Source organism: Sodiomyces alcalophilus (assembly GCF_042370955.1).
Source record: "Sodiomyces alcalophilus JCM 7366 unplaced genomic scaffold ACRALscaffold_4, whole genome shotgun sequence".
In the NCBI taxonomy this organism is placed as follows: domain Eukaryota; kingdom Fungi; phylum Ascomycota; class Sordariomycetes; order Glomerellales; family Plectosphaerellaceae; genus Sodiomyces; species Sodiomyces alcalophilus.
Window position 1 is genome coordinate 833,528 of NW_027263535.1, and position 25,071 is coordinate 858,598.

Below are 25,071 nucleotides of genomic sequence, written 5' to 3' on the forward strand. Positions count from 1 at the left end.
ATTGGCAAAGAGGGTCGAGAATAGAACAAAGAACGATGCACAAAGAAATGAAAGACCAAAAATATGACCGCCGTTGGAAGACCGGCCAGACAATCAGGATTAATTCGAGCACTCAACCATTGAGCAAGTCTGAGGAGGACCTCATGTTAAGAACCGACACATCGTATTCACAATGCGCCCCTGGACGAGGCGAGTCAGAAGATGACCGTCGCCCGTGGTCATCCATGTGCCGAGAGAGATGAAAGAAAGCGGCCAGGGGACGATGACGGGATCGGCATTGGAGGATCCCACCGGTCAAAGAGTACCGTACCTCTGTTCTACTCTATTCCAAGATGCGAATGTTTCATCATATCTCACTCAAGAGCTCTCTCGTCTCGCCTCTCCACTGTCTGTATGGTATTGTGGCTGAAATACGTGATTACATACAGCCAGCACAAGGCACAGGCTGGGGGCAAGGGTTAGGTGGGATGATGTTGCATAGGCCTTCGCTGCCGTCTCCTACTGGACTCCTTTACGTTGCATTATACACAAATCTATACAGCCTTACATATAACGTACAACGTATCATTGGACATGAACTGCCGATGGCAAGACTGTTGACCCTAGTATTGGCCACCCCTTTCTCTCCCTTCTCCTCGGGATAATAGATGCATGTGGTATAAGAAGTGCGAGGCCCCCGAACCGAGATTCAAGTTCAGGGGAGTCACCATGCCGTGTGGCGATTCATCTTATTACATACAACGTACCTACATATATCTTATATGTACGCAATTGGTCTATACCCAGATACAGACTCTCTCAAAGCGGTTCTACACGTGTCGACGACCAATTGACGCTGAAGGTGTGGTTCATGAGAAGCAACCGCTCGGCATATGCTAGACTGGAACGATTGCTCTATTCCATGGCCATATTACAGCGTATATAAGGTAATGAAACGGCCGATCGAATGACTGAAACCAGTCTTGACGACAGCAGAGAGTAAAATGGATGTGTGCGTTGTATTCTGCACCTCCATCAGACCGAAGCCATAAGAGACTGGACGGACGATTCAGCGCCGAGCATGTGAGATGTGATACCCAAAGTTTCTTGGGCCCATTTCTTTTCTCCTTGTTCCCTCCTTTTTTCCTTCCCCTGACCATGTACGTGGTTCGTTGTATGTAAGCCGCTGCAGAACAAGGATGTAAATAGCAGGGCAGAGGTCGACCAGGGGTCCGGATTCGTGTCACAACACGGCAGAATCTTCATGCATGGTCGGTTGTACTTATGCACCCCGAATACCCCTGATCACACGCTTATCATAATGTCTTTTGTCGAGCATTTGACGAAGAGACGGGAACCTGGGGAACTGCTGTGGGTAGTGTAAGAAGGCAGTGTACTAATCGCATACAGTATATACAGCCCATACAGCTCTCTCTCGTCTTGGTTTTTCTTCACGAGGTGAGACATGCATTTGAAGAACGGTTTCTGCAAATCTTGTGCTTTTCAAGAACGAGAGTGGATGCAGTTTGTCCCGCGCCAACCACATCCTCGGCCCCCATGTCTGTACGTTGTACTCTGTTGTGAGATGTGACGAACGTGAAGGATCTCATCACACTGCCGTGCATGTAAGAAACAAGGATCTCGTGCCAACCGAACCCGGAAGCCGTTCCGGGCTTACGAATTCCCTTCCTTGCCACCCAGGACTACGGCCAACAGACTTCCAGTGTGGAGTCGTAGCCTTGAATACGTTGTACGTTGTACTGGCTTCCCCGGGGCCACTATGAAGAGACCACGGCCCGCATGCGGCACGAACACCTCCCACGACCGTGCTGACAACGTACAACGTACACTGGTGGATCGGCGATATCGATCGCCACGGTGCGATATTGAAGACGTTTCCGTAGCCCGTACGAACCACCCACGTAGGTGCGCAATACTGCCGGTACTAGAGTATAGATGCTCGTGCTTTTGACGCATTCCCTTCCGCCAGTACGGAGTGTCCCGGCGTACAACGTACGAATACAGAGGACAGGCCCCGGAACTCTAATTTCTTACGCGGCGACAAGCGACGGAAACCCTTTCCTCTTCGGGTCCAACAACTGAGCACGGTCCGCCGGGGAACCGGACGACCATCGACGCGACCCTTGACCCGGTCTTCGCCCCACTCTCCCATGCAGAAACAAGCTTGGACACACCAAGAGCCAAGCGCTGCACCAAGGGGGGGTAAGGGGTACATCGATGAACACCAACAGGTAGTATCGATGAGGTATCGATCCATCGATCCATCGAATAAGGCTCAGTAGCAACTCGAGAGGTTCGAGTGGTGTGGTGGGGAAGCAAAAGTCGTGCCCTTATTAGAGCGACTGGGGTTGCGCCGTCGAAGAAGTCTGTTGAAAAAAGAATCTCCTGCAAGTCCTTCCTTGTATCCCGTCGAGTATCTTGCCTCTGCGCTCTGTTTTTCCTACCTTATTTCGTGCTCTCATACGCCCTCGGACCTATTATTGTCGTTCGTAAGCGAGTACAACGTACATCGTTACACCGTTATCCTCGTCGTCAAGCGTAATCCCCCGCGGGCCGCATCCCTACCTATCTTTCAGCATGGCTTCCGTCATCACCAACGGCAACGTCAACGGCGACGTCAAGAGCCACGTGAACGGCGACGTCAACGGCAACGCCAATGGTCACACAAACGGCGACGTCAACGGTCACACCGTCGACGTGTCCGTGGCCCTCAGGGCCGCAGATCTAAAGGCCGCCCCTGGCCTAGCCAGGGAGATTGCCGACCTCGGAAGCGGCCCGGTCGAGGACGATGAGACTCGTCTGAAGCTCCTGAAGAAGGCACGATCGCTGGTCCAGGCCTTGGAGACGCCACGGGAGACCATGATCAAGCACCTTTGGGCCCAGGTTGGCATGCCCCCATCTCCCGCACCCGTCCATCACCATGTGCTGACAAGCTAGCCCGCCGTCTCGTCTGCCCTGTCCGTGGGTGTCGAGTCCGGACTGTTCGTTGAGATGGTGAAGAAGGGAAGACCCGTCACAGTCGAGGAACTCGCCGAGTCTCTCAAGGCGAGCCCGCTACTGCTGGCCCGGTTGCTTCGCCATATCGCCGCCATGGGATATCTGAAGGAGATTGGCGAGGACGTGTACGAGCCGAACAACTTTACAAAGTCCCTCACCATCCCCATCATTGGAGACGGCTATCCTTGCATGTAAGTTCCCTCCTCCCCTCTCGATGCCGATCTGCCCCCTGTCAATCTCGGGTCAAAAAAAATGTACCGTGCTGACCGCCGACAGCCTCGGAAGCTGCATCCCTGCCGTCGCCAGCTTGACCGAGTACTTCCTCGAGCACGGCTACGAGCCGCCGTCGGATCCGCGGGCGGGTCCCCTGCAGGTGCGGTGCAAGACCGACCTCAACTTCTTCGAGTACGTCCAGGCCAACCCGCCGTGGGGCCAGTACTTCAACCACCACATGGGCGGCTACCGCCAGGGCCGGCCCTCGTGGATGGACGACGGCTTCTTCCCCGTGCAGGAGCGGCTCATCGACGGCGCCGACACGAGCGACCCCGACGCGGCCCTGCTCGTCGACATTGGCGGCAGCATCGGCCACGACCTGGACGAGTTCCGCCGCAAGCACCCCGACGCCCCCGGCCGCCTGGTGCTGCAGGACCTCGACCGCGTGCTGGACCAGATTGTCGACCTGCACCCGCGCATCGAGCGCATGCCCTACGACTTCCACACCGAGCAGCCCGTCAAGGGCGCCCGCGCCTACTACATGCACTCGGTCCTCCACGACTGGACCGACGACGTGTGCGACTCCATCCTCGCCCGCGTAACCGCCGCCATGAAGCCCGGCTACAGCAAGCTGCTCATCAACGAGAACGTCATCCCCGGGACCGGCGCCGACTGGCAGGCCACCGCCCTCGACCTCGTCATGTTGTCGCTCTTCACCTCCAAGGAGCGCACCGAGGCCGACTGGCGCAGGCTTCTCGGCAAGGCGGGGCTCAAGATTGTCAACATCTGGGGCAAGGGCGAGGGTGTGGAGAGCCTGATCGAGTGCGAGCTGGCGTAGGAAGTGTATAGTAGTGACGTTTTGCAATCGTAAATACTCGGACGGTCATGATAAGGGGAAGACGAGGTGTGTATATACAAAGAGGAAATGAATTACGATGATTACCTATTTTCAATTTGCGTCCCTCTCACGTGATGTGTACATAGGTACCTACGAAGTACAGTGACTAAGCATACGAATCTATGAATGATGACTAACCATGCAACTGACCTCATCTCATCCACCTACTATCCCACCTACCTTCTTCCACTTCATCCCCTCACTTGACAGAGATGCACTCGTCAACATCTCAGCAACCATGAATCCACCCTCAAACACCCCGCCCGTCCAGTCGACTTTCCCCAGCCTCGAACTTCTGGACCCAAGCTCACCCCACGTATTTCAGCGTCCCGCGAAATGCATCAATGAAGGTCCCGACGTGACAACCTTCCTCACCACAAAAGCCTACCGAGACATTGGCATCTTCATCCTGCAACTGAACCGCTCCCTTTGCCCTCGCCGCGTCCACTCCACGACTCCCGAAGGCAAGCCAAACGAAACCATCCAGACCTTCCCCCTGACCTCGCTACCTCGCGAAGACGCCCTCCCCACCCCGATCCGTTCCCTCCGCCGCCTCCTCAACGAAGCCGAGTCGCTCATCGACCTCGCACCCCCCGACCCCGGCCCGCGCCGCTTCGGCAATGCCAGCTTCCGCAAATGGTCCTCCCTTTTCGAGGAGCGCAGCTCCGCCATGCTAGACGAACTCCTCCCGCCCGCCGTCCTCTCCTTCGGAAACCCTCCCCCCGACGCCCTCCGCGCCAAGGACGAAATCACCGCGTACCTCCTCGGCGGCTTCGGCAGCCCGCAGCGCATAGACTACGGGACCGGCCACGAGCTCTCCTTCCTGGCCTTCCTGGCCTGCCTCTGGAAGCTGCGCTTCTTCCCTCCCGCGACCTCCGACGGCGAAATCGAGCGCCTGATCGTCCTCGGCGTGGTGGAGCCCTACCTGCGGGTGGTCCGCCGGCTGATCCAAACCTACACCATGGAACCCGCCGGATCCCACGGCGTCTGGGGTCTCGACGACCACTTTTTCCTCCCCTACGTCTTTGGCTCCGCCCAGCTGACCCGCCCGATCGCCGGGGGGAGCGACCAGCCCATGCCGACGGACGGGTCCGTCCGCGGGGCGCCCAGCACGGGGAACGTGGTCAAGGCTGATACGGTGGCCTACTGGCGCGAAACCAACATGTACTTTTCCGCCATTGGGTTCATCAACGACGTCAAGACCGGCCCTTTCTGGGAGCATAGCCCCATCTTGTTCGACATCAGCGGTGTCCGCGACGGCTGGGGAAAAATTAACAAGGTACATTTGATGTCGCTCGACAGAGGATGGATGACGGGAGGGAAATAACTAACGCTGCCTTCGCAGGGCATGATCAAAATGTACAACGCAGAAGTCCTCTCCAAGTTCCCCGTCGTCCAGCACTTCAACTTTGGCTCCCTCCTCTCCTGGGACCAGGACCCCGACGCCGCCCCGCCCGCCCACTCCATCCACCTCACCAACCAGCCACCCGCTGCCACCTCTGGCACCGCAGCGCCCTGGGCAGCAGGAGCCGCAGCGCGCATGCCCCCCGGCGGCCCCGGCATCCCGTACTCCCGCGCCCCATGGGCCGGTTCCCCAAGCGGATCGGCGCAAGGACCAGCGACGACGGTGCGGCCATCCCCGCCCTCGGGAGCCGGGCGGGGAGTTGATGGAGAGAGAGACGAAGGAACGAGAGGTGGTGGCGGCTCGACGGATGCGCAGATCGCCATGACCAAGGCTCCGTGGGCTAAATGACGAAGCATGGAAGCGAGGCCGGCGAATCTGACCAGTTCTGAGGAACGGTATTACAACCACTAGACCAGACAGTAAGAGAATCCCCCGTCCGTACTTATCCGTGACCACCCACTTAATCCTTCTAGGCAATACTATTGAGTAGCCAGTTTAGCTATGCTGCTGGGTACCATCACCATCTCACCAACGCGGCTGTCGGGAAAACAGTCCTTATTAGGTGACGCGAGGGCATCGCCTTTAATATTAGTTATTATTATTACTATGATTATCTCACGGGTCTAAAAATAATGTTTACGAGGGAGGTATTCGTATTAGGTAGATAGCCAGTTAGGCCTAGGAGGGGAAGTATAACCCCGTCGCATTCTCGTCTCGGTAGATGACCGGCAGACCTTGGGGTCTACCATTTGGCGGCGGGCCATGAGCTTGGTTTTCTTCGAGAACTCAAGTCCTACACCGTCGGGCGACATGACCCTACTTCAGATCGGGTTGATACGCAGCATCTGCGTCGAGGAGCTTGGGAGCTTCAGGGAAAGGTTCGCCGGCAGCTGGGAGGGCAAGCAGGTCAGCATATGCTACTTGAAAAGGGAATCACACAGACGACGGGCCGCAGCACGGAGTAACGTACTCTCAGCGGTAGCTTGGGGCTGCGCATTCGCGGCAGTGGAGGGCCCGGCAACGGGAGTCTGGGCGGGGACTTGTCAAAGTGTCAGTCAGTGGGCCCGATGTGGGGGAGACGGAGGCCAGGCCCGGGTGGGGATCCTTACTGGGCAGGGCGTGTTCTTTTCCCTTGGCGGTGCCAGTGCTCTTGACCTCGGGCTTCTTCACTTTGGCGTACAATTCCCTGGCCTTGGCCTTGAGGTTCTCCACGAGCTGAAGCACTGGTGAGAAGAAAACAAATGAGGTCAGCATCGGTATGCAATGGAAGGGGGAGGTGGGAGGAGCGGGCCGCGGAGGGGTCGTGTCTGGTGACAACGAGGTGGCTTCTCGAGGCAGTTGTGGACGTAGAGAGAAGAAACGACCATGTCTTCATAAGGAATGCTGTTTGGGGACGCATCCTGTTCAGAGGAAGAGAGTTTTTCTTGCCTGATCCGCGCTGTCGACACCAGTGACTCCTGACCCGACCGACGACCCGATGGGATGCTTTGTTTATACCGGGCATGTTGTGAATGTTGGTCGTAGACCGTTGTCGATGGGTGTGGGTGAGGATGCGCTAAGCCGATGGGTTCCTGGTCGAGCTAGACGGTTGAAGAACCGGGGTTTCGGTAAAGGCGAGTAGAGGTGGGCTAGGTAATATATCGAGGAGAGCAGAGGAAATGGGCTCGGTGTGTGCGTGTTCGTTTGTGGGATGTGCGCTGTGGGCGTGAGGGCTTAAGGGCTTAAGGGCTTGGGGGCTTGGGGGCTTGGGGGCTTGCGGGTCTTGTTTATAGGAAGAGAGCGAAGTGATGGCAGAGTATACGAAGATGGGAAGGTACGAAGTAGGTAGGAAGGTAGGTTGGGTGTAGGGCCTCGAGTCACGGGTTTCTCGGGCAACAATCACGAAGCACTCCTTTGTAATGGCACAGGTACTACGAGGGACTTCTTTCCGGGACCACGTGGCCGGTGAAAAGGTATTGTACAAAGTAAAGGTGTTGGCTCGTGCGGCAAGGTCACGGCAAGGCAAGAGGTGATGCAGAGAAAGTGATACCTTTGTGTACACGGGAGAGGCCCTTTATTAGAACGCAAGGTCCTGGTCTGGTCATGGGAATCAAAGAAGAGAGTACAGTCTGGTATTGGATCAGATGATGGACACGGAAGGAACTCGGGCACGTGGTGAGGTAGCACAGAAGGAGGTGGTCCGCGTGGGAGACTTCCTTCTCCCCTGGATACCTCGAGGTGGTACATGTACAAGGCGTCACTTGATGAAGGTATCGATTTGAGGAGTTACCACAGGTTCCCAGGACTTACATATTCGTACTTGCTCGATACATACGATACATTAGTCTATACAATTCAGACATCCAACATGTCTACCATCTTCTCGGTGCCCCTGAGCCCCTGACCTCTGGCCTAACGCGACATGGACGGAACAGTCACGGCAGGAAGAATATCCCGCCCTACTTTGTACAGATAGACAGTTAGTCCAGTTGATAAGTCTCATAGTCTCATATAATACGGAGTACGAAGTAGAAAATACCGAGTAATTCGCACCGCGCCTCTTTAATGGCATGTCGTCATGTTAGCCATGAGAGTCACGACGGCAGCTAAACCCATTGAGGATTGGCTCGGATCGAATGCCGAACTGAATTCTTCGGCACCTCTATACTTTGTACAGTGACGAGACAAAACTGTCGAGCCGATGTACTTATAACACCACGTTAAAGGTGTGCGTGGATAGGTACATCGGCTCGACAGTTATGTCGAGTTAGGCCCCGTTCGATAAACCCGCCTAGTTGGCGGGATTTCCGCCTAACTTTTGTGCAAGATATATCTATAGCCAAGACGCTAAAACGGCGCCGTCTCTTCCTCTCGATATACCTATTTATGCAATAAACGAATTTTTACTCGGTGGAATATAGAACCGGTTCCGTATAATACGGGGTATAGTCTCGTGGATATTATAAAGCTATAAAACACACTGTTTTTACCGTTATAGAGTATCGTAACGACTATCGCCTATATTAATATATCTAGACTAGGTTATATTAGTGTGGAGGAGATTATAGCAGGGTTACTCGATAATATACCGGATCCTACGAATATCACCGCGCAGTCCGTGCCGCCGCCTACGTAGCAGGAAACGTAACAGACGCAGGACTTCGAAGATAATATTTTCTCTAATAACGATGTATCCGAAAACGATATAAACAGTTAAAATACCACCTTCCAGGGCCTATCCGGGAATCAGGCCAATACTTCCTTATCTAAATAGTCCTCGCGCGTAAGATAGAGGGATAAAATCGAGCATAAACTATATACGCAGTTAGTTACGGCTTATTATAATAATACCCTCTTCGCAACTAGTAATAAGAAGTTAGCGAAGCAGACTGCCTTAGTAGATATCTTACTATATATACAGGAGGTATTTCCTAGGGCTAACCTAATAGTTAAGGCGATAGCGACGAAGCTTAAACGCACTAAAAGAGAGCTGCGGGCGGCGCTTATGCTTATTAATAAGAGTAGCGTTAATAACTACGATAATAAAAGCGGTATAATCGATATAAATAAAGAATAGTAGGACGTCTTCGAAGATAAGTTCGGTGATATCGGTAAATATATTCGGAAGCGCGGCGGGCTATATTAGGTTAAGAGTCTTTTAAAGCAGATATAGCCCGATACTATCGGAACGGGCTAGTATATTATAGAGGGGTGGATCGGAGACCCAGTGCCATATCGTTAGGATATCACGTGACGTTATAGGACGCGCGCATCTTTTTTATTTATCTTGTATATTATATATACGTGGCGACGCCACCTAGATATAAAGGATACTTATTATCCTATACAATCATTATCCTTTTAACCCTAGGTTTTGCCACGATTATTATATTCACTTCGTTTAAGCTATATTACCCTGATTAGAGTAGCGCGCACCTCTAGGAACCTTTTCTGAAGGTCTCCTTATTATATGTGTTATTTTGGTTATAAGCACTTCGTGGTCTTAAGCACTCCTATCGTCGAAGACTTATCCGAGATTATACTACCTAAGCCGTTCTGTATAGTAACGGCTTCGCCTTTCTTTAATTAATGCTTAGAGGCGGATCTATTCGGTGCCTAGGAAGTCCTGATCGTCTAATTAGGGTAACCGAAAGTACTCGAGGGGAGTTCCGGCCTACCTAAACGAACTGCACGTTAATTACGGAAATAGAGAGGGAAGTATACGGCTAAGAGGCTAAGATTAAAAATAAAGTATTAATATTAGAAATTAGAATAGAGATTACGATAATAGCCTAGGAAATCTGCCCCCTTAAGTAGCCTTAATAAGACCTAATAACTAAAAAACAGGGATAGATCCCCCCTACTAAAAATAAGATAAGAGCTATAGACGGGGAGATAGGCCCCTACCGCCGATAAGGTAAAGGTGGACGGAAAAGCGAGAGATAGCTAAAAAAAAGGTATAACGAATAGAATAAAGAATAGATTAACTATAAGATAGATTCCGGATATAGTATAGATATAGACACGGAGGGCGCGCTCCCTTACCGGAATAAGAAAAGCTATAAACGTAGACTATTAGGGGCCATAAAGCCTAGATATAAAAAAATCTTTTATTATAACCCACTAAGTACGAAACGATAACGGTATAGGGTTAACCTTACTATAATTAGGGTAATAAAGGCCTATACGAATAGCGGTAAGTCCTTAGCCCTAAGAATTTTAAGAAAATCTAGTTATATAAGGCCCTAACGGTTAGAAGAACCTATTAAGGAGCCCCGAGATACCGCGCCCTTATAGACCCGGCGGTTAAATAAACCTGCTAGTGGATCCCGGGTATAACTTAAACTAATCTCCTATAATAGCTAGCGATACCTTATCCTATTCCTTATAGGTATCTCCGTTAGTCTAACTATAATAGGTTCCCTCCTAAGCCTTAGCGGAGAGTGCTTATATTATATCCTTTAGGGCCCCTAAGAAAAGGGCCCCTCCTACCCCTTATCGCTAAGTGGAATTATCCTTAGACTTATAGACTTAATATATAACTACTTCTTGTTTCTTAACCCTTTCTTTCTTAAAGACCCTGATTCCCCTAATCTGCCTGAACCAGTGACTATAATAGATTAACCCCCCCTTTTTAATAATATAACGGCCTTATAGTGGACCGATTATCGCGACCCCCCCCCTGCGGTTATAGTCTATAGCGACTCTAAGCCTAATAATAATAGCACGCACGCGGCTATCCCGACCCTAGCGATTATAGTTATGCCTAATTAGGGTAACGCCGCTCCTACGGCTAACCCTCCTCTCCTAACCGCCTTACTTAGGTAAGGGGACGTAGACCCCGGTATTAGCCTATCGATAACCGTCTTTTACGGTTAGGGCGCCCCGGCGTCCGGCTACGGAGCCGTATCGGCTTCCTTTTCGCCTAGTTAGGGTAACCCGAACCCTAGCGGCGGGCTAGTTCTACCTATCCCCCCCGTTTCCCTTAGACTAAGCGCTCCCTAGCAGGCCCACGCTCCTAGTATAAAGGTCGCGCCCCCTAATAACGTCCTAAAGAACTTTAAGGCGAACCTTACTATAAAGACGCTCGCGGCTATCTACTAGTATATTAGCCTATACGACGATAAGAGGGATAAAGCTACTATTACGTCTTACGCGCCCCTAAACCCCTTTACTAAGGGAGCCCCTCGCTTTAACAGGACGGCCCTATCTACCTTCCTTAGGGATTATTAAGACTACGCTAAGCTTAACCGCCTTAGTAAGGCCGATAAAATCTCCTATATTAGCCTATTCACGGAGGCTAATATCCGTTCTACGGTTAATAAGATAATCCGACTAGTTAAAGTATCCGGTGGCCGATAAAAGAACCTAAAGTAGCGGCTTATTAATAAATACTCTTACCTAGACCCTGACTGGTAGCTTAACCTATCCGACGAAGTACGCTAACTACGACTTACTTATAAGTATAAAAAGGTTAAGATAATCTAATAAGTTAAATAGCTATTAATAAGCGTTACGGTATAGAAGTCAAGAGCTAATAAAGTTAGTGGCACCTTTATCGAGGACTACGAGCTTTATAATATCTTCCTCGCTATCTTATACCGAGATATTAATATATAGCTTATAAATCGGATAAAGTGTAAGTTTATTAACCTAAAGAACCGGCTATATAGGTATTATAACTTATCGGATATACTAAAAGAGTAGGCAGAAGACGTTTAGGTAGCCGACGGGCGGCCTATTAATAAAATAATAAATATTATAGATATTCCTACTCCTACGCTAACCACTAAACCGATACTAGCTATTACGCCTCGGCCTAATTAGGCTAACCCGATAACGTATACGCCGACTATTTTATAGAGGCCTATTATAGTGCCTAAGCTGGCCGTATAGATAAAGAGCGATATAAATAAGTTAACGGAGCTTTTAGAGAAATACGCTATCTTTATAGTTTATAACGGTGCGGGCGTTATTAGGAACGCGGTTCCCTAAGTTATGGCCCTCTTATGTCGAGTAGGAGCCGATAAGGTTAACGCGATCCTTGCTGCCGACCCTTACCTAAAGACCCCGTTCTACGCCGCCGTAAAGTAATCTATTTCGGAAAGGTAGGACGCCGCTCTAGTAGTTTATTATATTACCCCTAATTAGACTAATATCGGTATATATAAGGACGATATATAGTATAGGCGAGGGCCACCGTGGTATAAGAATAGGAATTCCTACCCCTGTTCCGGCGGCCTATTATAATACCACCCTATTAATAAACTACCCCTCCGTTATTTTTATTATAAATAAGAGCGTTACCGCCGCGAGTAGTGCGCGGTATTATAGCTAGACGAGACCTAGTACCTGGTTAGGTTTAGGTATCCTGATTACCTCGCCTTAGACTAGAATAACGAGTAGTAGCCCTGCCCCTAGGATATATACCTTAAGCAGTAAGACTAGCTATACCGACGGTCCGTCCTTTATTAGCTTAGCACGCGCCTTTAAGGGAAGTATAAAGACCTAGCTAAAGCCTACTATATTAGTATTAATTCCGGAAGCCTCCCTATTAAGATAGAAGACGTTATAAGAGTGATATTAGAATATTATACTAAGCTAAAGGAGGAAGAAGCGAAGGCTAAGGCTCTTATAGTAAGTATTAGTGTTAATTTTATATCTATTATATCCGATTATTAGTAGGCGGATATCTATGCCGCGTTAAAGGATACTCGGAGAGAGTAGCCCCCCTTATAACCTTTTTACACGACTAGGAGCGGGAGAGTCGTTAAAGCCACTCCTAAAGCCGTCCGTTTCCCTGATTAGGTTATTAAATAACCCCCGTAGAAGTTAAACCCTAGTCTAGGCTACCGGGTCCCGACTCTATTTATAGCGGAGACCGTTAACGAAAAAGTGGATATAAATAAAGCGCCGATATAGTATAAGTAATAGTAACTAAAAACTATTAGTAAATATAAGCCTAGCTACTCCGCGGATTAGCTTTACGATATAGAGTAAGCTTAATTAGACCTGGATAGGTAAATTAGGGACCTCCGTATAAAGGTTCCTATCTAGTACCACTTTCTTACCGACCCGGATATAAAGCTAAGAAATAATAAGAGGATGCACGCCGCCGAGACTAGTTAACCGTAGCGCGAGATCGTTTATCTAACCGCTAATAAAGCCTTTTTCCTTAATAGATAAGGTCCCCTTAGTATGCCCCCTCCTCTACCTTTATTAAAGGGATATACCGTTTTATTCGCCTAACCGGATAATACTAGCTTAAGTGCCCTTATTATCGTAGAGAGAGAGGTAGTCCCTGAAACTAATAACCCCCTGGTTATTACTAGGTATATAGTCTTAAAGTGCCGGCTTACTTAGAAGGGTGCCGTAACGTATAACCCTAACGTTTTTATTAAGGCTATTATCGATACTAGGGCCACTTTTAATACTATTTCTATAGCTATTATTAGACGCTTTGGTTTAGAATATTATATTAGCTAGACTGAGATTAGAATTAAGGGCGTTAATAACTAGGAGGGGTAACCGTGTGCTAGATACCTCGAGGAATATTTATAGGTTAGCGAGTAAAGCGGTGTTTTTAACTTTTAAGTCCTCCCCGGTCTAGGACCCGATATACTATTTAGGATACTATGGATCTAGGAGACTAAAGCGTTTTTTTTTTTCCGGGATAGGTGGATTAATACCGACTTTACGCTTAGTAACGCCCGTATTCTTATGCCTATCGCTTACCGTGAATAGATTAAGGAGATACCGAGGAACTAAAGCTAGCCGAACTATAAGGCTAATAAGAGGCGTCGGATCGATAAAGATCGGTCTGATTAGGCTAATTAATATTAGCTCTAGGATAGCGACCCTACCTATTAGCCTAGGGCCGCTACCTCGCTATTTATTAAGGAAAAGGCTAACTATTACCCTTTAGATATTCTAGAGGAGGGCGATAAGATTTAATACACGATCGGGGATACCGACGCGGCGTTTTTAGTGGCCTTTATGTTCTCTAAGGAGATTAAGCTATTTTTGCTAAGGGTATACGTGGCCTTAAGGGCGGTGCTACGGAATTAGGGCCGAGGGTATAGGAAATACGATAAGGAAGCCCGATAATACCGTAAATACCGTTTTCTTTTATTACCACTATATTTTTCTATAAATCCTTATCGTAGTTACCCTAATTAGCCTAATTTATACTAAATCACTTATACTAATTTTAAGTCGGAAGCGTGGAAGTCTTATTAGTCGTTAGCGTTATCGGCTCTAAGGGCCGAAGACGCGCGTATTATTAGCGCCGCCGTAGTGGCTATAAAGAAGCTAAGGACCCCGAAGAGAAGAAAGTATTAGGACCTAATTAAGGAAGTATATTATAAGCCTGATTAGGCTATCTATACTATATATAAGCCGAAAGCCCTTAAGATTCACCCTATAAACAACGCGCTATCCGATAATTCTGTCCCTAAAGGCGACCCCCTCTGGAAGTAGAAGATCTTAGCGGAAATCCCCGAGGATATATAGGAGCGGGAAGATAACCGTTTTATTAGCCTAATTACCCTAAAGTTCTCTAAGATTACCCCTGGCTCGAGACTTATAGAAAAGCGACTTAAAAATATCTTAGACTTTACCGATTATCTACTACTTATAGAAAAGGAGCTCTTAATAAAGACCCTCCTAAACCGCGAAGCTGCCCTTATATAGGATTAGTAAGAGTGCGGGAGACTTAACCCTAGAGTCGCCCCGCCGTAAAAGATTAAGGTGGTTCCGTATAAGGTATAGTAGGCGAAAGGGATTCTGATTCCTAGAGCCCTAGAGTCTATTATCGTTAAGATAATTAAGGATAGGAAGGATAAGGGGGTTATTAAGGAAAGCCACGCGGCCTACCGAAACCCCTAGTTCTTTATAAAGAAGAAAGATAGTAATATACGCCTTATTAACTCTATTATTAAGATTAATACTATTACCCTATACGATACCTTTATCCCGCCTAGGGCCGATAAGTTTTCCGAGGATTTTAGTATATATAAGATGGTTTCCTTTCTGGATTTTTTCTCCGGCTATGATTAGGTTACCCTTAATAAGGAATCGAGGGACTTAACGACCTTTGTTATGGTTTTAGGACTCTTTAGGATATACACCCTTCTATAAGGGGCGACTAACTTAGTGGCTTAGTTTATATATACTATAACCCGTATCCTTTATAACCTTATTCCTTAGTACTATTAACCCTTTATTAACGATATCGCGGTTAAAGGGCCGACTATTACCTATAACGATACCCTGATTAGACCCGGAATTCGCCGCTATATAGCTAAGTATATTAGTAATATCGATAAAGTCTTTCTTAATATAGAGCTTACTAGAGGCACTATAGCTAGCGCTAAAAGCTAATAGTGTTAGAAAGCAGCCACTATTATAGGCTATATATACGGAACCGATAGCCGTTCCCCTAAGTAGGCTAAAGTGGCTAAGTTAACTAAGTGGTAGAAGTGCCGGATTATTTCCGAAGTCCGTTCTTTTCTAGGTCTTACTACCTTTTACCGTATCTAGATTTACCGCTTTATTATTATCGCGGGGCCGCTAATAGACCTATTAAAAAAGAGTTCCACCTTCCTATAGAGCGAACCTTAGTAGTATGCTATAGATACTTTTAAGGTTACCCTAACCTTTATACCGGTCCTAATTATTATTAAGTACGGTAAAGGGGCTAGTATTATTTATATTATTATTAATATATATATCGAAGGCTAGGGCGGAATCTTAGGCTAGTATATTAACGGAAAGAGAGCTATTGCCCGGTACGAAAGCGGTAGATAGAACCCGGCGGAGAAGGTCTATAATACCGGTAAGCTAGAACTAAGGGGAGTGTTAAAGGTGCTTCGCTAACTCCGTAACTATCTTTATAGAGTCCGCTTTATACTAGAAATAGATACTTAAGCCTTAGTATCCTAGCTTAGTGGCTCTGCCACGGACCTGCCTAGCGTATTTATTACTCGGTGGATTACCTGGATCCGACTCTTTAACTTCGAAGTTAAGTATATAAAGGGAACTAAGAATACTACGGCTAATAGACTTTCGAGGATACCTACCACTCCGTTTAATTAGGCTAATAACGCTATAGAGGGAGATATTAACGACTTTATTAATAGCCGAATCTTCCTTATAGATACGGATAAGAGGTTTAATAACCCTACCCTGGCTAAAGACGTTTTAGACCCGGATATTACCTAGAGCTAGTTTTCTTAATAAGTGGCCTTGTATTTAACGAGCCTGCGGATACCCTCTAGGATAGACCCTTATAATACCCGCCGCGTTAGAGATTAATCTACCCGTGTTTTTATAAAGGACGGTCTATTATAGATAAGAGTTACTAAGAAAGATTCGACTCCTAAGAGGTGGATTAACGATAAAGAGACTTAGGTTACCCTGATTAGGAAAGCCCACGATAAGTTAGGCTATTATACGAGGGATAGGACGTACTAGAAGCTTGCCCCCTTATATACCTAGGACGGTATCTATAAGCAGACTAAGGAGGTTATCGAAGTATACGCCGAGTATTAAAGCCGCCGAGGCAAAGTACGCGAGGATCCCCTGATCGCTACTTAATTACCTTAATAGGCCCTCCCCTTTATATAGGTAAGTCTTAATATCTAGTATCTTAACGGGTACTACCTAGTAGAAGCTCGATATATATTTACGGGATAGGTTAAAGCCCGTCTACTACGGAAGAATATATCGCGAGCCGTCGCGATATTCTTATAGGAGGACGTTATCTGCCGGTATAAACTATACTAGTATATTATTATAGACGGAGGCCCTAAGAATAAGGGAAGCGTGATCGAGCTAAATTAGGCGTACCTAATAAAGCGTAAGGTTATCTCTGCCTATTACCCCCGCGCTAATAGTCTAAACAAGGTAGGATATAAGCTTATCGCCTATGCGCTTATTATCTGGTAGAAGATTTACCGCGGTACGTTATATAAGATCTTGCCTATAGTCCTATTCGCGGACCGTACGACTATCCGAGTATCTACCGGAAGAACCCCCTTTTACCTCCTTTATAGCTACGAGGCTATCACGCCTATTAAGACGACCTGCCTTACTTAGAGAGTGCTTAACTAGGGCCGCGTTAAGACCCCCGAGGAAGAGATATTACTACGTCTAAGGGCCTTCGCTTAGTTAGAAGCCGACCGAAGGACTATTACCGATATAGTTAATAAGTAACGGTAGTAGAAGACGGACTCTATTAACCGATTAAGAGTCAGGACCCTGCGTAAGTAAAGGCTCCGAGTTAGCGACCTTATCCTTATATATAATACTAAGCTGGTTATCGATATAAGCCGTGATAAGAAGCTAGACTACCGCTAGAATAGCCTATTTTATATTATATTATCTGATTAGGATAATAAGACCTTTAGGTTATTGATTTTATCGGGGGAGGAGCTCTAGGGCGTTACCTTTACCGCTAACCGCTTTAAGAAATTTATTTAGGACGAAGACGGATACTAGGAGCCCGAGGACTAGACGATACTGGAAAGGGACTGTGCTAGAGAACTGATAATTGCGTACCCTGCCCGCGGCGCCCCTATCGATAAAGAGCTAGTTAAAGCACCCCTCCTCCTAGGAGAATCCACTAATAAAGATACTAGGGCCGAGGATAACGAGTATTAAGATAACGCTGGTTCCCCTGATTAGACTATTAACGCACTCCTACGACGGTTAGTAAGACTTCGGGATATACTAGGCGAGTATTATAAGAGGTTAGAAGCGGAGCTCCGGAAAGCGATATAATCGGGAAGAGTCGAAGTCTATATCCCTAGAGATCCTGACTTTAACCTAAGCGAGTATAAGGATTATACTAGAACCTTATACTTTATTCCCTACTATTACTTCCTACCTAGTTAACCTAATCGTGGTAATACTATACTTAATAGGAGTCTTATATATAGTATTAGGGCCGAGGATATATAAGGCACCGTTATCTACTTATTATCGAAAACTAACTACTACCCCCCTAAAATAAAAATACTACTCGCTTTTTTTCTTATTTTTTTTCTATTTACCCTTTATTACCCTAATCACCTTATTACACGCCCTTCTACTTATTATTTTATTTATTAGTTCCTTTTATTTATATTTTACTATTACTATTTTCTGTTTATATATACTAACTAAGTGGATACTATAAAGATATATCCACTAAATATATTTATTATTTATTTACCTTTCCTTTACCCGTTTACGCCGCGCACCGAAATAAAAATATCCTAATTACACTAAAGTTACCCTGATTATAGTAATTACTATCCGAATCACCTATCTATATCTTACTCCGGCTTACTTTTATAGTCGCTATTACTAGGGCCGTATACTTCCGACTTATACCGCTAAACCTAAGCCCTAGAGATAAAGGGAATATAATACCACTCCACCGTCTTTTCTTAATCCCTTTTTATTAGGTTATTCTAAATAGTATAATAGAATTTCCTAAGATCGTCCTTATGTTTATACGCTAATATAGGGACCTATACTATTATATAGTCCCACGGTTTAAGACCCTTTCCTTTATAAACGTCGCGTATCTACCGAGCACTTTTACGGTATAGAGTAATAGTGCTTACTATAAAGACGCCGTATTAAGGCGATAGCCGTGGATATATCTTATTATCGTAAACGGATTATAGTAGTACTAGTAAGTCCTTAGTATATAGATTAGAGTAACTAATACCTATATAGTTACTATCTAGCTATAAGACCTCCTAATTAGACTAATAGAACTGCTTTCGGAGCTTATTATTATAATACGTATAAGCTATCTTATAAAAATAGTAGTTAGTATAGTCCGGAAATCGATTATTACGCTAAAGCGACACGTACTTAAAGAAAGGATAGGTAATCTTATTATTAACCCGATTATTTATAGCCGATTACCGCTCCTTATAACACTAACACGGCACCTTATTAATAACCCCGAACCCTTAGATAATTAGGGCTCTGACCGTATAAGCCCGGGTTACCGTCTTTATAATATACTCCCTCTAGGGACTAGTAAGGTCCTTAGCCATAAATACACGGCGATAAAATAAAGAAAAACTATTACTAGACCTTACTTTTTTAAATAACTCCTATTCCACGTCTTTATTAGTAAGATTTAGTAGGCTATCCTATACCCGGCCTACGATAATAGCCTTAGAGTTACCTTAGATAACTTAGCCTATAAAATCTAGTTTAATATACGAAGCGCTACCCTTACTAGCCACTTCGTACTAAATAAAGTACGAGTTTGCCTATATCTATAATATTAGCTTACCCTAATTAGGGTAACACGATAAAAAGCGTAAAGAGAACTCACCACTATATCTTAGACCGTCGTAAAAATATTATACTTATTAACCGTATTTACGATAAGTCGTGTCTTAGGCTAGAAGCACGGTATAGGATAGACTAACTCTTAATAAGCCATGGCTTTTTTATGTTTATAAGAGCTAAGGTTATTAAGCCCCGTGATTAGAGCTTTAGCGGATATATCGATAATCTTATTATTATTATTAATAAGAAGTCCGAGGGAGACACGATATCGAATCGTATAATAATATAAAGACGCAGAACCCGAAAGATACGCCTCTAGCCGGCAGCCCTTCGCCTTATATCCCTCGACGATAGGTAATATAGCCCAGCGATTTATAGTTTTAGTGACTTAAGGAGGCGTAGTTAAATAAATAGCCTATTTTAAGTTACTAAAAAAAAAAAAAAAAAAAAAAAAAAAAAAAAAAGATCGGGCTTTAAGCGTGATTCACGATTACCTTCCTTATATCGCTTTATTATATAGTCGCGATTATAGGTATAATAAAAAAGGTACTATCTAATCTTTTTATCTAATTAGATCGGTTACACGGTAAGCCGATTTCCGTATTTAGATCCCGCGCCTAATTTACTAAGTTACCTTTATCTAAAAACTATAAATAGTATTAGGATTACCCTTTCTTTAATAATCACGACTCTATTTAACTAGTAGCCGTAATAGAAACCCTAGTTAAAGCCAGTCTTATAAAGGAGGCACTGCCTAGAAATATTAGACGTTAATAGAGGATATATATCCCCTATTACCACCTTTAGTTAACCCGTTTTCCCTCTTTTCCTCTTTTTTCCTATATCGTTAAGTTTGTTTTTTTCTAACTTACCCCCGCCAGCTATTTCTTTACCACTTATTACTCCGCTACCCTTATATATTTCCCTTATATCCTTTACCTATATATTGCCGTGATTAGGCTAATAGAGATATTAAGAATATCTGTATCCCTTACTAACTACTAGGAGCTAGCTCCCGCCGGTCCTATCCTTACCGCTAATATTATCCCTGCCACCCGCGTTACTATCGATAAGACTATACGCCCCCGCCGTATTAATAACCCTAATAATAGCCGATAGGTGTTCCTTATATAAGGATTACCGTATTATCTATTTAACGTCCCCGATAACGCCGCCCCCTTTATAGGTTTTCCCTAATAGCCTAAAGATAATATACGTATAGTCTAACGTCTTTTTAAGAATACGGTGGATAGCGAACTTAACGCTGCCACGGTTAATATAATACTGCCTTATATTCCTATAGTAAGTATGTTTAGCGAGAGACTAGGAGATATTTACTTAGTAGTATAGTTTTTTTTTAGGACTTACTATAACCTGATAAATAAGAGATAGCTTAAAAGAGGCAGTTTAGAAGATATAATACGTGCTATATTTAAGCGTAGATAAGGAGATACCCGTCCTATAGCCTAGATTAGTATTACGCCTTACTAGGAGCTAAATAGCCGTATTATAGTCTACTCCCCTTAACTACTCGGGGAAATTAACCGTATTAAGAGGAGCCGTTTTATCCCTATTATTTATTACTTTAATAACTATTTTATTAGTCTAATTATAGATTAAGAGATATAGTGTATATACGGGTATAATAGTATTTAGAATACTAGTAATACTAAAGATCGCCTTTTACGGTTATTTAAGTACGCTATAGGTTAGCTGCGTAGTATTAACGCACCTAATAAGGCCGTCTTTAGCCTTACCCGCCGTTTTTATATTATTCCCGGTCCTTACTAGACGGATAATTACTTATACGGCCTCTTTATTATCGAGTAGATACGAGCTATCGTCTAGGAGGGATACCTATTCCCTTAGAGCTTAAAGATTTATCGGTTTATATAGGGACGCTGCTATGGAAATAATAGTATAGCTTATACTTATTATATTAAGGAAGAATAGCTGTCTTATATTAGAGAAATCCTTGGTTTTAGCTATTAAAAGACGCTAGTAGTCCCGGTAGTCCCTTAGTCCCCTCTACCGCCTCCTCCTAAGAGTATAGGTTTTACCCCTATTAATAAACCTATTATTAAGTCTAAGCCCGCTATCCCTGGTTCCTTTAATTAGGCTAAGAAGAAGACTTAGGCGCTACTTAGGAGCACTCCTAAGAAAGATACTAGTGTTCCGGTGCGTCCTAAGACACCTAAAAATATCTTTAAGAAACCTTCGGTACTAGTTACGCCTAAGAAGGTTACTAAGGTCACGAAGAGTCCTAAGAAGACTCCTAAGTCCTCTAAGCCTTCTAAGTTCGCTGGTATTAACTTAAATAGTTATAAGATTATTTAGATATCGCTAAAGAAAGTCTTAGTGTAACCTAGGAAGATTAATATCCAGGGTAAATAGGTTAAGGATATAGAGGAGTAGGATAAGGGCGTCGAGATATCTTATAGTTATTTATTCTATAGACTATATAATCCTCGCCCTATAGACTCTTATACTAGTCCGATTAGACCTAGCCTATTCTCTTAAGATAATTAGGTTTGTTTATATAATAGTGTTTATAAGGCGATACTTTACGATACCGCCGTTAATAATTCCTTATATATACCGCCTTTATATACGATTCCCTAGGAAGGATAGCTATAATATAATACTAGAATTAAGTAGGATAAGGATATAGTTACGACTACTATAAAGAGAGCTTATACTAAGAAGAAGGACTATATAGTTAGCGGATAGACTCTCTATAAGCGTAAGTGAGTTTTAGAATGGTTCTACTAGATTATACTTAGCTTAATCAGGGTAACCTAATTATATTTAAAGTTATTATAGCTATAAGGATATAAGTAAGATAACTAGGGCCGATTATAAAGGGGTGGATCGGAGACCTAGTGCTATATCGTTAGGATATCACGTAACGTTATAGGACGCGCGTATCTTTTTTATTTATCTTATATATTATATATACGTGGCGACGTTACCTAGACATAGAGGATACTTATTATCCTATATAATTATTATCCTTTTAACCCTAGGTTTTGCCACGATTATTATATTCACTTCGTTTAAGCTACGTTGCCCTGATTAGAGCAGCGCGCACCTCCAGGAACCTTTTCTAAAGGTCTCCTTATTATGTGTGTTGTTTTGGTTATAAGCACTTCGTGGTCTTGAGCACTCCTGTCGTCGAAGACTTGTCCGAGATCACACTGCCTGAGCCGTTCTGCATAGTAACGGCTTCGCCTTTCTTTAATATCGCGGACGTTTATAAGCTAGAATAACATAAACGTTAATAGATATTAACGCTAACGCCGCTAGTTAAAAGATAACGCCTTTGGTTTAGTTAATAGTAGGATCCTGATAGTAGTAGTGCCGGCGACGGTTCCCCCGTGGCTTATAATAATCTACTAGATAACGTTACGCCTTTACGGTAGCACCGTAGAAAGGAGGAATTAACGGTAGTAACGGTAATAACCATAGCGGCGGCTAACTTACCTCTTACCTCTATAAGGTCCGGGATAATTATACTAGCGGTGTGTTAGAACTCTAGCTTTATAGCCGAGGCTATTACTGCTTATATAAACGACCTTCGCGATAAATTAGGCGGCGTTATTAGTATCGTTAAAGTAAGTCGATTCTTTACCGAAGACCCTAGAATAGCGAATACGTTTAATACGCTAGGCAGGCCTAAAAAGATTAAGTTATTAAAGCAGCTTAGTTTATTAAAGGAAGAGATTATTAATAGAGGTGGTGATAATTCTAAAGTAGGCGGGCAGGGTAGGCGTGACTATATAGACCTGGATTCTAATTAAGTTATATTTCCTATATTCTAATTAGTTAGAAATAGTTACCGCCTACTAAAAAGGGATTAGTACGGGGTAAAGCTTTATCTTATCTCCCCTCTTTTTATACGTATAGTAATCGGTTATAAGTTAGTATATCGATCTTTTTTTCCTTTAATAGCAGTAATCTCTTTTCTATTCTATAATAACTACTAGTCCTACTCTATTATCTTAGATATCTAGTATCGTATCTATAATCCACCCTTTTTCCTAATAGTCTAATCGGCTCGCTTAGCGGCTAGCTATAATAGCCTATCTTCTTATTCCTTAGTAAGTCTATCTATAACGGCAGTTATTCTAGAGCTATCACGCAGGGCTTTAACGAAGTTCTAGATCCTAGTTACTATATATACGATATTAACCTGCTTATTAAAGTCGTATTTAGGTGCCTTCCTATCGATAATACAGAACAACCTCTTTAGTGCTCTAAAAACACGTTTAATAGCGCTACGGTGCCCTATATAGATTCGATTAAACCGCTCCTTTAATAATAGCTATCTCTACTCTATTTTAAAGAAATCTTATAAGTGGTACCTCTTACCGTTAAAAGGAGTAATAATACCTTAAATATCGCTACTAAACCCATTATCTATAAGGTAGAATCGCCTATCCGGAACGTAAAAGGTACCTTTAGCAAGAGCCTCTCGAAGTAACGAAGAGTTGTTTATACTGCCCTCGGCGCCGGCTAGAATATACGTGAATAAGAGGTTAAAATTAACTACCGCGAGGATATTTTAAGTTAGCTAACCCTTCTGATTATAAAACCGGCGCTACTCTTTTAGTAGAATCCACGCCGTGATATACGTGCCGTCGATTACTCCGATATAGCCGTTAAACTAGGCGTTACGCTACGATAGCTCGATATATCGGGATACGTATCCTATAAGGGGACTCTTAATATATTTAACGTAAAGCCAACGTATCGCTAGTAGGACCTTATTAAAAATACGCGATCCTATATTTAAGGAAATCTTAAACCGGTAGTATATATTATAAAGGGATACGCCGTGGCTAATAATATACAGAAAGAATATAACCTTCTACTAAGTTATATAGTATCGAGTCTCCTTAACGATACCATTTATTACGATCCAGGTTATTAAGTAATAAAATTCGTACTAACTAATTCTAAATAGATCCTAAAATACCGTCCCTAATCCGACTAGCAGGTCGACTATTATCCTGGTTATGATAATAGGATAATTACCGTGATACTAACGATAGGTATTTTCGCCCTCCTAGTAGTGCTATATATCTCGAATCTTATACGCGATCGATTCTAGGAGTATATCTAATAAGAATATATCGATATCTAAGATAGTATTATCGTTATAGCTACGAATAGTAATAATAGTATTATCGTGGTTACGAATAGCTTTATCTTTAGCCTCGTCGCCTACTACGAGGCTAACTATAAACCCTATCTTTAGCGGAAAAACCGCTAACTAGGCGGCACCTTTTAGGTGCTACTAAGCTTTTATATATAAAAAGCCGCCTAGTTAGCGGAATTCCGCCAAAGATGCCTATTTCGACCCCCCCTGCTAGCGTGGTACTTCTATAACAGGGGTATAAGAGAGCTATGCATAAAAAATGCAGTTATATTAAAAATATCATATAAAAGGGGTGCTTATGCCATCGGTGGGTCATTTTTATGCATTTTTCCGCCACGTTGGCGGAATTCCGCCAAGTTGGCGGGTTTGTCGAACGGGGCCTTACCTACTGTACCCATTATTCTTCAAGTCTGCTAATGCCAGCACACGTACTGGCTGCCAATGTGACGGTGACGGGTGGCGCACTGAGGCTGAGAATGAATCGAGTTTATTGTGTCTGTTCCTTTTTTTTTTTTTTTTTTCTTCTTTTTAGTATTCGGACACAACGCTCCGAGGCATGCGAGACGCCTCAGTGAACGCCACACAATGGGGCTGGGTATCATAGGTACTGTACATCGC

At 44.6% G+C, this 25,071-nt stretch overlaps 4 protein-coding genes across 4 annotated transcripts; all 4 read left to right on the plus strand.

The window, feature by feature from the left end:
* Nucleotides 1-35: 35 nt before the first annotated feature.
* Nucleotides 36-1,943, plus strand: ACRALDRAFT_1094130 (uncharacterized protein; the record flags this gene model as incomplete). Its single annotated transcript, XM_071019705.1, has 16 exons — nucleotides 36-193; nucleotides 235-387; nucleotides 429-457; nucleotides 482-515; nucleotides 593-605; nucleotides 667-713; nucleotides 787-917; nucleotides 961-991; nucleotides 1,026-1,062; nucleotides 1,163-1,209; nucleotides 1,237-1,350; nucleotides 1,390-1,416; nucleotides 1,457-1,575; nucleotides 1,610-1,702; nucleotides 1,766-1,805; nucleotides 1,872-1,943. The coding sequence occupies 16 exons, from the start codon at nucleotides 36-38 to the stop codon at nucleotides 1,903-1,905; spliced, it is 1,107 nt and encodes a 368-aa protein (XP_070874567.1). The 3' UTR covers nucleotides 1,906-1,943.
* Nucleotides 1,944-2,044: 101 nt separating this feature from the next.
* On the plus strand, nucleotides 2,045-4,163 carry ACRALDRAFT_1076879 (uncharacterized protein). The gene is made up of 3 exons (XM_071018553.1): nucleotides 2,045-2,883; nucleotides 2,938-3,188; nucleotides 3,274-4,163. Exons 1-3 carry the CDS (start codon nucleotides 2,578-2,580, stop codon nucleotides 4,046-4,048), a joined length of 1,332 nt encoding a protein of 443 aa, XP_070874568.1. The 5' UTR covers nucleotides 2,045-2,577; the 3' UTR covers nucleotides 4,049-4,163.
* Nucleotides 4,164-4,346: 183 nt separating this feature from the next.
* ACRALDRAFT_2105032 (uncharacterized protein) lies at nucleotides 4,347-5,861 on the plus strand (the record flags this gene model as incomplete). Its single annotated transcript, XM_071023222.1, has 2 exons — nucleotides 4,347-5,387; nucleotides 5,454-5,861. The coding sequence occupies 2 exons, from the start codon at nucleotides 4,347-4,349 to the stop codon at nucleotides 5,859-5,861; spliced, it is 1,449 nt and encodes a 482-aa protein (XP_070874569.1).
* A 2,209-nt stretch (nucleotides 5,862-8,070) lies between these two features.
* On the plus strand, nucleotides 8,071-16,270 carry ACRALDRAFT_2019299 (uncharacterized protein; the record flags this gene model as incomplete). The annotated part of the gene is made up of 4 exons (XM_071019970.1): nucleotides 8,071-8,168; nucleotides 8,233-8,253; nucleotides 8,288-8,312; nucleotides 16,253-16,270. The coding sequence occupies 4 exons, from the start codon at nucleotides 8,071-8,073 to the stop codon at nucleotides 16,268-16,270; spliced, it is 162 nt and encodes a 53-aa protein (XP_070874570.1).
* Nucleotides 16,271-25,071: the final 8,801 nt, after the last annotated feature.